Source organism: Catharus ustulatus, chromosome 11, assembly GCF_009819885.2.
Source record: "Catharus ustulatus isolate bCatUst1 chromosome 11, bCatUst1.pri.v2, whole genome shotgun sequence".
NCBI classification, from domain to species: Eukaryota; Metazoa; Chordata; class Aves; order Passeriformes; family Turdidae; genus Catharus; species Catharus ustulatus.
Genome location: NC_046231.1, coordinates 20839873 through 20852392, shown reverse-complemented (window position 1 = coordinate 20852392; position 12520 = coordinate 20839873). Strand labels below are relative to the sequence as shown.

The 12520-nt window shown below is 68.5% G+C and overlaps 4 protein-coding genes across 10 annotated transcripts in view; 2 read left to right on the top strand and 2 right to left on the bottom strand.

Moving 5' to 3' along the window:
• Nucleotides 1–370, top strand: part of LOC117001562 (piezo-type mechanosensitive ion channel component 1-like) — a 13767-nt gene extending 13397 nt beyond the window's left edge. The window contains 1 exon segment of the mRNA XM_033069985.1: nt 113–370. Within this exon segment, the coding sequence (XP_032925876.1) occupies nt 113–370 (258 nt within the window).
• On the top strand, nt 302–2510 carry LOC117001673 (dysbindin domain-containing protein 1-like). The gene is given in 5 exon segments (XM_033070139.2): nt 302–518; nt 1476–1626; nt 1938–2077; nt 2165–2224; nt 2227–2510. Coding segments are annotated over 5 exon segments (498 nt in total). The 5' UTR covers nt 302–469; the 3' UTR covers nt 2325–2510.
• Nucleotides 2511–3344: 834 nt separating this feature from the next.
• LOC117001650 (differentially expressed in FDCP 8 homolog) lies at nt 3345–7922 on the bottom strand. Of its 7 annotated transcripts, XM_033070116.1 has the most exons (12): nt 7727–7783; nt 6889–7004; nt 6687–6769; nt 6455–6604; nt 6100–6241; nt 5864–6028; nt 5241–5368; nt 4735–4848; nt 4167–4229; nt 3931–4089; nt 3724–3833; nt 3345–3648 (listed from the first exon to the last, which is right to left on the bottom strand). In XM_033070116.1, exons 1-12 carry the CDS (start codon nt 7741–7743, stop codon nt 3546–3548), a joined length of 1350 nt encoding a protein of 449 aa, XP_032926007.1. In that variant the 5' UTR covers nt 7744–7783; the 3' UTR covers nt 3345–3545. The 7 variants fall into 7 exon arrangements, with proteins under 7 accessions (XP_032926007.1, XP_032926004.1, XP_032926006.1 ...); XM_033070113.1 differs by lacking the exons at nt 3345–3648; nt 7727–7783 and adding an exon at nt 7895–7922 and having other exon boundaries at nt 3742–3833; nt 3931–4071; nt 4151–4229; XM_033070115.1 differs by lacking the exons at nt 3345–3648; nt 7727–7783 and adding an exon at nt 7895–7913 and having other exon boundaries at nt 3742–3833; nt 3931–4071; nt 4151–4229; nt 6889–7007.
• A 771-nt stretch (nt 7923–8693) lies between these two features.
• LOC117001645 (tubulin beta-3 chain) lies at nt 8694–11898 on the bottom strand. Its single transcript, XM_033070101.1, has 4 exons — nt 11761–11898; nt 11104–11212; nt 10296–10406; nt 8694–9992 (listed from the first exon to the last, which is right to left on the bottom strand). The coding sequence occupies exons 1-4, from the start codon at nt 11815–11817 to the stop codon at nt 8917–8919; spliced, it is 1353 nt and encodes a 450-aa protein (XP_032925992.1). The 5' UTR covers nt 11818–11898; the 3' UTR covers nt 8694–8916.
• Nucleotides 11899–12520: the final 622 nt, after the last annotated feature.

Here is a 12520-nt window from a genome sequence, read left to right as displayed (position 1 = left end):
CCCGCAGAGCTGTGCCAGTGCCGGTGTGCGGAGGGGCTTGGGGACAGGGAGGTGGCTGTGCTGCTGCAGCTGAGGGGGACCCGGTACTCTCGGGGGCTGCACCTGGCGACAGAGGCGGTGCCAGGGCTCCCCTGCACGCCCGTCCCTTCTGCGTGTGGCCCGCACACGACTGTGCCGTAGCCGCCAGCATGGGGCAGCCCCGTCCGTGGCACCGGGAGAGCGGCGGGACACCGGGCCCTTGAGGGACAGTGCCACGGGGGCGGGTTGCGGGTGCCGCGGGGTGCGCGGTGCCATGGGGTGCCGGTACCGGCGGCTGCCCGGCTCTGCGGTTGCCGTGAGTCAGCACACGCCGTACGGGAGAGAGCCCTGATCCAGCCCCGCTCCCGCCAGGCAGCCGGTGAGCCCAGGCCGCAGCGGGCGGTGTGGCTGGTGACACTGCTGGTGACACGGCCGGTGGCACGGCGGGACCATGCAGGCGGAGGCCAGAGGGGAATTCTGCAGCCGGGACCAGCGCCCTGGTGGGTGGGGGCATGGTGCGGGCAGGGGGGGCCGTGCTCCTTACGGTGACACGCACAGTGTCACCCACCGGGTCTGGGCACCGCGCGGGGCGAGGTGGCGGGAGCGGGCAAGAGCTGGCAGCCCCCGTGTCCGCCCCAGGGGGATCTTCTCTGCTCTGGAGCGAGTTGAAGACCCCATTTCCCGGCCCGAGGGAACGTACCCTCAGCGGGATGCCTGATCCCCCTGCGGGGTCAGGATGTGGCAGAGCCAGTGTCGGGACAGAGGGCTGGTGTCCCACTGATGTCCCACTGGTGTCCTGCCGGTGTCCTGCAGCTCCACGTGCCAGCAGCAGGAACACCCTGTAACACCCCTTTCTCCTTTGGGCTGGAGGTCTCTGTCCCTGTCCCGCTGTCACCGTCCCGGTGGGAGGGAGGCGATGCCCATCCCTGTGCCCTGTCACCCGGTAACTCAGTGCTGGCACGGTTTGGTGGTGGCTCGTGGTGCCAGGGCACCGGCACTGACCACGGGGGGACAGGGTGCTGTGTGCCCCCCGTGCTGCTCTGGGCACACAGGGTGTCCTTCTATCCTCAGTGTGCCACACCCCCACCGTGTGCCACAACCACGGTCTGTACCACCACCGTGTGCCGTGACCTGTGCCAAGACCATGGCCATGTGCCACGGCTGCTTTGTCCCTCCGGCTCTTCCCGGGGACAGTCCCCGCACAATCCGCCCTTGTCCGGGCCCCGGCACAGGCTGCGCTTTGTCTCGCCGACACAAAGGGGCTGCGCGGGGAGGGGGGCGCGGGGCGGTGGCTGGGGGCTGCCAGCTTCCGACACGAGGGTCTCGGGCAGCTCTGCCCGTCCCCGCGGTTCTCCCCGGGGGTCCTGCTGTCCCGGCCCCTTAGCGGGGCACCCCGTGAGTGCTGGGGGGCCCCGGGAGGAGCTGCCTCACTGACGCAGAAGGTGCTGATGTGGCAGAGCTTGGCAAGGAGCCGCTGGTCCCGGAGCGCCCTGCAGGGACCCCCACCCACGGGCCGGCCCAGGAGACCCCCCGAGTCCCCGCGGAGGAGCAGGGTGGCATCCCCATCCCCAGCGCCGGCCTGCTGCAGGTCACCGAGCGCCGACGTGAGTGAGGCCCTGAGCTGGGGTCGCTGCCTGTGCCTGAGGTCCCCTGCTTTGTCCCTGGGATGTCTGCCTGCCCTCTAGAGTCCTCTGACAGCCCTTGGGGTCTCCTGCCTGTCCCCAGTCCTCTGTCATCCTCGGGAGTCTCCTTCCTGTCCCTGGGGTCCCTGACACTCCTAGGGTCCCCTGCTAGCCCCCAGCCAGTCATGCCCTCCCCCAAGCCCCTCATACCCCCAGCTCCCTGGGCCCCAAGCACCAGACCCCCGCCTCCCCCACGGACAGCGGTGGGTCCCCAGCCTGTCCCCGGTGCCCGCAGAGCCCTCTGAGCAGCGTGTCTTCGCTGGAGGTGCACTTCGACCTGCTGGACCTGACCGAATTGACGGATATGTCGGACCAGGAGCTGGCCGAGGTCTTCGCCGACTCCGACGAGGAGAACGTGGCCGGAGAGACGCCCGGCGGTGAGCGGGGGTCCGGGGCCGCCGGTCCCGGTGTGTCCGCCCGTCCCGGCGCGTCGCTGACCGCCCCCTCGCCCGTGCGTCCCGCAGGGCTGCAGCCGCCGGCGGTGCCGCGGGCCGGGTACCTGCGCTCGCCCTCCTGGACCCGCGCGCGGAGCAGGGCCGGGACAAGAAGCACCTGAGTGACCCTGAGCTGCCGCCGGGACCCCCGGACGCCTTCCTGCCCGCCGAGCGCCCGCGGGAGCCGTAGGGACAAAACCCGCCGCGGGACACCGGGACACCCGGTGCTGGTCCCGTCGGTACTGATGGAGCCCGTCCCCGGGCGCAGGACTCCCGTTAGCCCGCCCGGAGGGCAGAGGCGGCCCCAGCCCCGCGGCGGGGACGTACCGGGGCTGCCCTCAGCCGGTGGCTCGCGGCCCCGGGGGGAAACCGGGCCGGCCCCGCCGGCCCCGGAGCGGCACGGCCTTGGTTTCCGGGAGCGGCGGACGGGGCAGGACGGGATGGGTCGCACGGCTCAGCGCGGCCCGACGGAGCGCGGCCGGTGCCGGTGCCCGCCCGGTTCTGATGTAGCAGTGCTGTGATCCGGTAAAACCGACCGACCCACCCACCGCCGGCCTCTGCCCGTCAGCGCCGCCGCCGGGGGAGCGGGAGGAGCTGGGGGCAGTGGGAAGGGGGGTGCCCGGCCGGTACCGGGGCAGAGTGGCCGCGGCCACGCTCGATGGGCGGGAGACCGACGGTGACTGCGGCACATTCCCGGTAACGCCGCGCAGCGCAATTCCACCCCGCGGGCTGCGCTGACCCGCGGACCGGCCCGGATCGGTCCCGGTGCTCGCCCTCGGCAGCCCCAGCCTCGGCGGGAGCTCCCGGGCTGCCACCCCCGGGCATTCGCACATCCTGCCCGTGCCCCCGGCGCCCCCCGAAGCAGGGACACGAGTGCTGGGTTGCGCAAAGAGGCTCGTTGATGCTACAGGAAACACCGGGGAGAAAGGGAGGCTCCACACCGCACCCCGTCCAGCCCAGGGAAGATCCCACAACATTCCCCCTGGGTTCGGCCCCGGTAACTCTGGTGCTGTGGGGAGGGAGCAGAGTCCAGCGTTGTGTGCGGGAGGGACTCGGTCCCATCCCGGTGCCAGGGCTGAGCCCGCCTGACACAGCTGTCACCCAGGACAGCGCAGCACCAGCCCTGGCTGCACCCCGGTTCAGCAGGGACGGCAGGAGCCGCTGTGGGGCCTTAACCGGATCCCATTAACCCAATCCTGGCCCTCGCGAGGCTCTCCATGCTCCCCGGAATGGCTGGGGTCCAGCTGGGATTCCCTCCCGGCAGTGCTGCCATTTCCATGAGCAGAAGACCCCAGAGCCAGGGCCAGCCCAGTCCCCAAACCACCACTGGGTTGATTGTGTCCATCCCAGGGCCCTGTGGTGGGTGAGGGGCAGTCTCGGGCCTGAGACCCCAAAATGGGGCCAAACCCCCTCAGGGCTCTGCCTCCGTGCTGGAGTCCTGGAACAAGGATTGCTTCCGCAGGCTCAGCCGGGCGCACCGGGGGCAGGTGGTGGAGTTGTCGTAGTAGCAGTCCCTGGAGGGGTGGGGACAGTGTTGGGTCACCCCCTGCCACCCCCATGTCCCCATACCCCGCCCCAGCGTGTGGTACCTGTGGAAGACGGCAGAGCAGTCAGCGCAGACCGAGGTGTGGCTGTCGAAGGGGAAGAGCACGTCGCCCTCCCGGCACAGCTCACAGACAAAGCCCTTGGCCTGGCATCGCTGTGGGGCAGGCAGGAGGTGACAATGGTGACCACGCCAGCCCTCTGCTGGCCCCATGGGGGTCTCCCCACGGCTCTGCCCCACAAAACGAGCTCACCTCACAGTCCAGCTTGATGTGCTTGGCAAAGAGCGTGTGGATCTCGGTGAGGGAGCAGCCGAGGCGCCCGGCCTCGATGTCGATCAGGTCCTGCAGCGAGTACATCTCGTCGTTCTCCACAAAGTGCTGCCTGTCCTGCAGCTGTGGGCAAACAGGGCACTGTGACTGCCACCCCTGTGTGACGCCACCACCACGCCTGGCCCCGGCCCTCCAGCCTCACCTGCAGCAGCAGCCGCCTCCATCGCCTCCTTGCAGGTGATGAAGTAGGGCTTCATCAGCAGGATGTCCTGGCGCAGCTTCTGCAGGGGACAGCATGGCATGGGGTGGGAATGGGGATAGGGGCAGGGACAGGAAAAAGGGCAGAGGCAGGGGCAGGATGGGGACAGGGGCAAGGATGAATGGAGACAGTGTGAGAACAGGGCAGGATGGGGATGGGGACAGGGACGGGATGGAAATACAGACAGGAATGGGGACAGGAATGGGAGTAGGAATGAGGACAGGGATGGAATGGGAATGGAGACAGGAATAGGACCATAGGGAAAAAGGCAATGGCAGGATGAAGTTGGGGATGGGGACAGGGTTGTTAATGGGATGAAGACAGGAGTATGACAAGAAAAAGACCTGACTGGGTCAAGTTCACCTGTTACAGTCTGGGCACCCTGTGCCCCAAACCCCCCACCTCACCTTGCTTCCTCTCTGTGGGACCCAGGGTGCCACTTGGATCCCCCCACCTCCTGCTCATCCCACAGGCCCTCTGTGGTGTCCCCTGCCCTTTGGGGTGTCCTCCCCAGATCCAGCACTCACCCGGATCTCCACCAGCTCCTCCACGTAGTTGAAGAGCAGTGGGTTGATCTCCCGCAGCTTCAGCACCGGCCGTGACACCATCAGTGCCAGGTACCTCATACTGCACCGTGACACCTGCCCAACACCACCAGGGCCACTGTCACCCCCCGCACCTGCCAGCCCTGCTGTCACCACCCACGGACCCCCGACAAGGACCCATCACAGGGACACAGCCCTGGGGACACAGCTCTAGGGACACAGCTTCCCCTCAAATGATCTCCGCCCAGTGACCCCCATAACCAGGGACATGGCCCCCATGACCAGGGATGTGTCACCCAAAGTGACATCTACACAAGGCCATGGTCCCAGGGACATGCAAAAATCAGGGATGGGATCCCCCAAGTGACCTCTACCAAGAGACATGCCCCGCAGGGACCCCCATGACCAAGGACATGGCCCCCCAGGTGGCCTGTACCCAGGACCACTGTCCCAAGGGATTTCTGCCCCCACTCCCATGCCAGGGGCACCTTGCGGGGCTCGAAGTCCCAGTTGTGGATGGCACGGGCGGGCACCACGGCCAGGTCGTTCCAGTGGCAGCTGGAGCAGTAGTAGAGGCCGGTGTAGTCACACTGCCGGGCCTCGCTGGGCACACCCCCTGTGGTGGCACAGGGCTGGCATGGGGCTGGCACTGGCACCACCCTGCTCTCTGCTCACCCCACACCCGTGCGTGCCCCCAGGACACCCAGCAACACCTGGGGACATGGCAGGGCCCCAGTGTCACCTTCTCCAGATCCCATAACTCCCAGCCCCAGAGCCCAAACCTTCAGTTCCCACCAGCCCCACACACCTCCCAGGTCACAGCCCCTCAGCCCCAGCAGCCTCACAGAGCCCAGCCCCACAAGCTCCCACCTCCCCCATGGTTTTACAGAGCTTTATGAAGTCCCCAACCCTACATCCCCCAACCCCACAGAGCTCCCAGCCCCATATCACCCACAGAGCCAACTACCAGCTCCCCCAGCCCCCCAGCCCCCCAGCCCAGTTTCCTCAAACCCCACAGAGCCCCCCTACCCACAGGCTGCCCAATCCCAGAGCCCCCAGCTCCCCCCAGCCCAGAGCTGGCCCCAGCCCCCTGGCAGCAGCAGGGGCTCACGGAGGGAGATGGGGGCCCGGCACTCAGCACAGCGATAGTCCTGGCTGTCCAGTCCGCTCTCGGGGCAGATGCTGAGCTGGTACTCGGCCTGGTGGCTCACCTGGGCCCGCACGCACGGCCGGCTCACCAGCGGCAGGCACTTGCTGTGGCACCGGTAGTAGCAGCCTGGGGGGCACAGGTGGGTGTCAGTGTGGGCATGGGGGAACAGGGACGTGGAGGGGATGTCCCAGACCCACCTGTGCAGGTGTACCAGGTCTGGATGAGCCCCCAGATGATGGTGCTGCACTTGTCACACATCTGCTTGACGCTCTTACTCTTCTCCTTGTAGAAACGATGCTCCAGGACCACCCGGATGTTGGGCTCGTCCTCACCAGGGTCCTGCAGGGGAAAAGGGGGTCAGAGAACTAAAGAATCATGGAATGGCTTGGGTTGAACCTTAAAGCTCATCCCTTTCCATCCCCTGCCATGGGCAGGGACACCTTCCACTATCACAGGTTGCTCCAAGGCCTGTCCAACCTTCCAGGGATGGGTGTCAGCATGGGGCCCCAGGCACAGAGACCCCCTTGGCCCCATCTCCAGCCTCAGCCCTACCTTGAGCTCCTGCAGCTTGAGGCGGAGGTGGATGAGCCGGACCACGGCGTCCTTCTGCCGCTCCGAGTGCTCGGGCAGCGCCAGGATCACCCGCTTGCACTCCTCAATGGCCCGGCGCAGCTGCGGCACGTCCGACGCCAGGATCAGCCCCTGCCACCAGCACCAGAGGAGGAGGAGGGTGAGCTGAGCTCCCCACATCTCCCCCAATCCCCACAACATCCACTTCACTCACCACGGGGCGGGAGAAGTGGTCCTCGGCCAGCCCCAGGTCCAGGGCGCCCTCGGGGTCCCCTGGGGTGGGATCCGGCTGCTGGGCTGCAAAGTGGGGTCTGATGGGGGGCTGAGCCACCAGAACAGGGGGTGCTATGGAGGGGCTGGGCCTGGCTGCCCACCCCAGTGTGGGACAGGGAGTGGGGTGGGGGATCAGCACCCACCTGGGGCAGGGGATTCTTCATCAGGGCGCTCCAGCTCCTCAGGGGTCTTGTTGAAGGGGTTCAGGTGGGCCTGGCGGAAGCGGGCCAGCCGCTCGTCTGATGCCATTGCCACCGTCCTGCTGGGGAATGGGCACCGCCTCAGCCACCCCAGCACTGGCATCAGCACCGGCACCAGCACCCGTCACAGGCACTTGCACTGTATCACCAGCACCCACACCCTGGCACCACCATAATCACCCCATCACAGGGACCAATAGCACCTCAGCAGCACCGACACCGCCACCAGATGTCCCAGCACCAGCACTGACATCCCAGCACCAGCAACACTGTCACCAGCACCTTGTCACCAGCACTGACACTCCGGCACCAACACCCTGGCACTGCCACCTCAGCACTGGCACTTTGTCACCAGCAGCAGCACCGCAGTACACCCACCGAGGGTACCAGCACTGGCACCCACACCCCAACAGCAACGCTGAAACCCTGTCGTGGGCACTGACATCCCTACACCGACACCTCCGCACTGTCACCGCCACGCCGGCACACCCACAGAAACCCCAGCGCTGGCACAAACAAACACCGACACACCAACACGTACGCACCGGCACAAACACCGGCACCGGCACAAGCACCGAGACACCGGCACCGGCATTCTGTCACAGGCACCAGCACCCCAGCACCGCCCCCGACATGCCGGTCCTGCCACCATACCCCGCTCCGTTCCCGTGCTTGTCCCCGTCTCCGTCCCCGCGGACAGACGCGTCTCTCCGCCTCCCACGCCCGTGCCCCCGCCCTGCCCCGCCGCCACCGCCCGCTTCGGCCCACGGTCCCCACGTACCGGCACCGTGCCCCCATCCCGGCGCCCCGAGGGCCCGGTTGTCCCCGCTGTCCCCGTTGTCCCGCGCTGTCCCCGCTGTCCCCGCGCTGTCCCCGCGCTGTCCCCGCAGCCCCCGCCCCGCGCCCCTCCCGCGCGCCCGCCAGGGGGCAGCGCCCCCGCCCCGCTCACCGCCGCGCGCCGCCGCGCCCGCCCGCGCGCCCCGCCCCGCCCCTGCCGGGCCCCGCCCCCGCCGGGCCCGCCCCCTGCCGGGCCCCGCCCCTCGCGCCCCGCGCGCTGCTGCCCCCTGCCGGCCGGCAGACCGCACTGCGCCGCGCCGCGCCCGGGCGGGGCCGCTCCGCGACATCCGCACTGTCCCCACCCTACAGACCCCCCCCACCGGTGCTACCCGCACTGTCGCCCCCACAAAGCCCCAGAGCTACCAGCCCTACCATACCTTGTCCCTACAGCACCCTCCTCCACAACCCACAGCCTCCAGCCCCACTGTCTCCTCCCCTGCAGACCCCACCCCTGCAGCCTTCATCCCCAGCGTCCCCAGCCCCACAGTCCCCAGCCCTACTGTCCCCGTTCCTATAGCCCCTTGTTCCTGCAGCCCACAGCCCTACCGGCCAACGGCCTCCAAAGCCAGGGGGCTCAGATCCAGGAGTGTCCTGGGTCCTCCCCAGCCGGGCACACCCCAGCCCTGGGAAACACCCTGGGGTCCCTGAGGTCTGTGCTACCACCTCGGCTTGGGGAACAAAGGGCCAGCTGTGTCCTGGCACAGGGAGATGGCTGCCACACCCCCCAGCATGGAGAAGGGTGACAGTGGGGACAAAGGCACAGCCTGCCTGGGGCAGCTGGATCTGAGGGTCAGAGGGTGGGGGCAATGCGTGGGGGCTTCCCAAACACCTCCCCTGGCTGGGAATGGTTGTGGGGGCCGAACCGTGTTGTGTCCCCTGTCCCTCCCCACCCAGCAGCCACAGACAGGTAGTACCTGGACAGCAATAAATTTATTAAGTATTCAAAAAAAAATAATAAGACACAAACCAGTAAAAAACGAAAAGGGGGGAGGTAGGAAGGGGGGCGAGGGGCCGAGCCGGCTCAGGAGGGACGGGGTCAGGAGACACTGAGGGGATGGCGGGGGGAGCAGCACCTGGGGGCTGCAGCAGCGCGAAGCCGGGGGGCTGCAGGCAGTGTTGGGGGCGGCGCGGGCGTCACTTGGCGCCCTGCGCCTCCGACTCCTCCTCGTCGTCCTCGTACATCTCACCCTCCTCCTCGGCTGTGGCGTCCTGGTACTGCTGGTACTCGGACACCAGGTCATTCATGTTGCTCTCGGCCTCGGTGAACTCCATCTCGTCCATCCCCTCGCCCGTGTACCAGTGCAGGAAGGCTTTGCGGCGGAACATGGCTGTGAACTGCTCCGAGATGCGCTTGAAGAGCTCCTGGATGGCCGTGCTGTTCCCGATGAAGGTGGAGGACATCTTCAGCCCCCGTGGCGGGATGTCACACACAGCCACCTTCACATTGTTGGGGATCCACTCCACAAAGTAGGAGCTGTTCTTGCTCTGGATGGCCAACATCTGTTCATCCACCTCCTTCATGGACATGCGGCCACGGAAGACGGTGGCCACGGTGAGGTAGCGGCCATGGCGGGGGTCACAGGCGGCCATCATGTTCTTGGCATCAAACATCTGCTGGGTGAGCTCAGGCACGGTGAGGGCGCGGTACTGCTGGCTGCCACGCGCCGTCAGCGGGGCAAAGCCGGGCATGAAGAAGTGCAGCCGCGGGAAGGGCACCATGTTGACAGCCAGCTTGCGGAGGTCGGCATTGAGCTGGCCGGGGAAGCGCAGGGAGGTGGTGACACCGCTCATGGTGGCCGAGACAAGGTGGTTGAGGTCACCATAGGTGGGAGTGGCCAGTTTGAGGGTGCGGAAGCAGATGTCGTAGAGCGCCTCGTTGTCGATGCAGTACGTCTCGTCCGTGTTCTCCACCAGCTGGTGGATGGAGAGTGTGGCATTGTAGGGCTCCACCACCGTGTCCGACACCTTGGGGGATGGCACCACGCTGAAGGTGTTCATGATGCGGTCGGGGTACTCCTCCCGCACCTTGCTGATGAGCAGGGTGCCCATGCCCGATCCGGTGCCCCCGCCCAGCGAGTGGGTCAGCTGGAAGCCCTGCAGGCAGTCGCAGTTCTCACACTCCTTCCGCACCACATCCAGCACCGAGTCCACCAGCTCGGCCCCCTCCGTGTAGTGCCCCTTTGCCCAGTTGTTCCCGGCACCGCTCTGCCCTGGGAAAGAAAAGAGGCTCCGATGGCCGCTGGCCCCCCACGCCCACAGCCCGAGGGGACCGGAGGATCAGGGCTGGGAGCAGCCGCTGCCGCCGGCAGCGCCAGCGAGATCTGACGCCGGGGCGGGGTGGGAAGCGGGAACCGCAGAGGTTTGGCGGTGTGCCGGCAGCGCCGGGCCCCGGGCGCGGGAGGGGTGTGCCCGCCGAGCGCCCCGGGGATGGCGACTGGCCGGGCGGGTCCGGGGATGCAGGGGCTGAGGGGAACACCGGGGGACTGTGCACCCCTCCCTCGCCGGGGACCTACCGAAGATGAAGTTGTCAGGGCGGAAGAGGTGGCCGAAGGCGCCCGAGCGCACGCTGTCCATCGTCCCCGGCTCCAGGTCCACCAGGATGGCGCGAGGCACGTACTTGTGAGCTGAGAGAGACCCCACGATGGGAGAGGACCTGCTGCTGCCCCTCCATCCCACCCCCAGAGGTGTTTCCCAGCACCCTGCAGGGTCCTACGGGGCTGGGTGCACAGGTCGTGTCCCCCCAAATCCCCGGAACTCATGGTGTGGGTGCCCGCAGACAATGGGGCTCACATGGGGTGGGTGCACATGTCTGCCCCTATTCCCCCTCCAGGCCCCGTGGGCTGGTGGATGTTCGTGTTTTGTCCCTCCCACACCACAGCGTCCTACACAGGGCAGGTGTCCCTTTCTCCCCAGACCACGGGGTCCCATGGGATTGGGTGTATGGTGGTGTCCCCACCCAAACTACAGGGTGGCATGAACTTGGAGGTACACGTGCCACCTGCCCCCCAAACTGCAGGGTCTGAGGGTGGGTGCACAGCTCTGCCCTCCGGGGGTCCAACAGGGCTGGGGTGCAGATGTTGTGTGTGACCCCTCCCAAATCGCAGGGTCCCACGGAACCGGGTGTGCAGGATTTCCCATGCCCCAAACTAAATGGTCCCACGGGGTGCGAGCACACGCCTGGGTGTGTCTCTCTGGCCCCCCCCACCCCAGCAGACCCAGCTCCTCCTGCACTGGGGGGTCAGACTGGGGTCCCACCCCCAGCCCAGGGCGGGGGTGCCCGGCTACCCCGCCAGGGGAGGTTCCGAGGTGGGGGTCGCTTACAAGAGGCCTCATTGTAGTAGACACTGATGCGTTCAAGCTGCAGGTCCGAGTCCCCCACGTAGTTGCCACTGGGGTCGATGCCGTGTTCGTCGCTGATCACCTCCCAGAACTGGGGAGGACGGGGAGCTCAGCAGGGCGGGAGGCGCTGGAACCCCCCCAGGACCCCGGGCGAGGCACGGGGCACCAGGATCCTCCCATCCCTAGGCAGGGCTGGGTGGGGCAAGACGCACTGGGATACCCCAAACACCGAAATCCCCAGGCAGGGAGGGGCGGGGGCACCGGGATCCCCCAAACACCCAAAATCCCGAGCAGGGAAGGACACATCAGGACTCCTCAAACCCCGGGACACGGCTCAGCGGAGCGGGGACAGGGGATCCCCCGAACACCCAAAATCCCGAGCAGGGCGGGGGCACCCCCAAGCCCCGCGCGGGGCTCAGCAGGGCGGGGGGCACCGGGACCCCCGGCGGGCGGGTGGGGCCGGTGCGGGCGCTGTCCGCGGTGCTGACGGACAAAGGCGGGGGGCGGGGGGCGCGGGGGGGGGCGGGGCGCTTTGTCCTCCCGGTGCGGCGGCGGCGGAGCGGGGGAGGGGAGCGGGTCTGTCTTTGTCCGCCGCCCGGCACCGCCGCGGCGGGCGGAGCGGGGCGGCGCCGCCGTTACCTTGGCGCCGATCTGGTTGCCGCATTGCCCCGCCTGGATGTGGACGATCTCCCTCATGGTGCGGCCGGGCCGGAGCGGAGCGGGACGGGAGCGGGCTGGGGCCGGGAGCGGAGCGGCACCGGAGCGGAGCGGCACCGGGAGCGCGGGGGGCGGCGCGGCCGCCGCCGCATCCTTTATAGGCTCCCGCCGCCGCACCGGGCCGGCCGCTGACGTCACCGCCGCCCGCAGCCAATCAGCGGCCGCCGCCGCAGCGCCGCAACAGCCCTGCGGCACCGGCACCGCCCGCCACGCCCCGCCCGGCCCCGCCCACGGCCACGCCCCGCCGCGGCGGAGCGGGGACCCCGGCACCCGCGGGGGGCACGGCCGGGGGGGCACCCCCGGCACCCACGGGGAGCGGGGACACCCCGGGGTCCGTGCGGGGACCCTGGGACCACCCGACATCGGCGGGAGCATCCCGGGGCGGCGGCGGTGGCGGCGGGGGGACACACGCGGGACACCCCTCCCAACCGCGTCCCGGAATGGGGAGGGGTAGGGACAGGGGCGGGAGGGCCACTCTGAGGGTCCTGGTCGCCGGTGGCCCCCGCGGGACCGGGGACAGTGCCGGTGCCAGTGACGAGGTGGGCGGCGGCGGGCGCGGCCCGAGAACAAAGGCGGCGGTGATGGGCCCTTTGTCCCGCGTGGGGTCCAGCCTCCCGCCGCCCAGCCGGTCCTTCCCTGTTCCCGCCGGGAGCAGGTGACCCTTGACCGACCGGCGAGACCG

Excerpts from the sequence above, each read along its gene's own strand:
- LOC117001645 (XM_033070101.1), bottom strand. The coding sequence starts at position 11,817 with ATGAGGGAGATCGTCCACATCCAGGCGGGGCAATGCGGCAACCAGATC. Across the intron at positions 11,213-11,760 it reads GCAACCAGATCGGCGCCAAG|TTCTGGGAGGTGATCAGCGA; the intron begins GTAACGGCGGCG and ends CGTCCTCCCCAG. Across the intron at positions 9,993-10,295 it reads CCCTGACAACTTCATCTTCG|GGCAGAGCGGTGCCGGGAAC; the intron begins GTAGGTCCCCGG and ends TTTCTTTCCCAG.
- LOC117001650 (XM_033070116.1), bottom strand. Across the intron at positions 6,242-6,454 it reads TCAAGCTGCAGGAGCTCAAG|GACCCTGGTGAGGACGAGCC; the intron begins GTAGGGCTGAGG and ends TTTCCCCTGCAG. Across the intron at positions 3,649-3,723 it reads TGCTCTGCCGTCTTCCACAG|GGACTGCTACTACGACAACT; the intron begins GTACCACACGCT and ends CCACCCCTCCAG.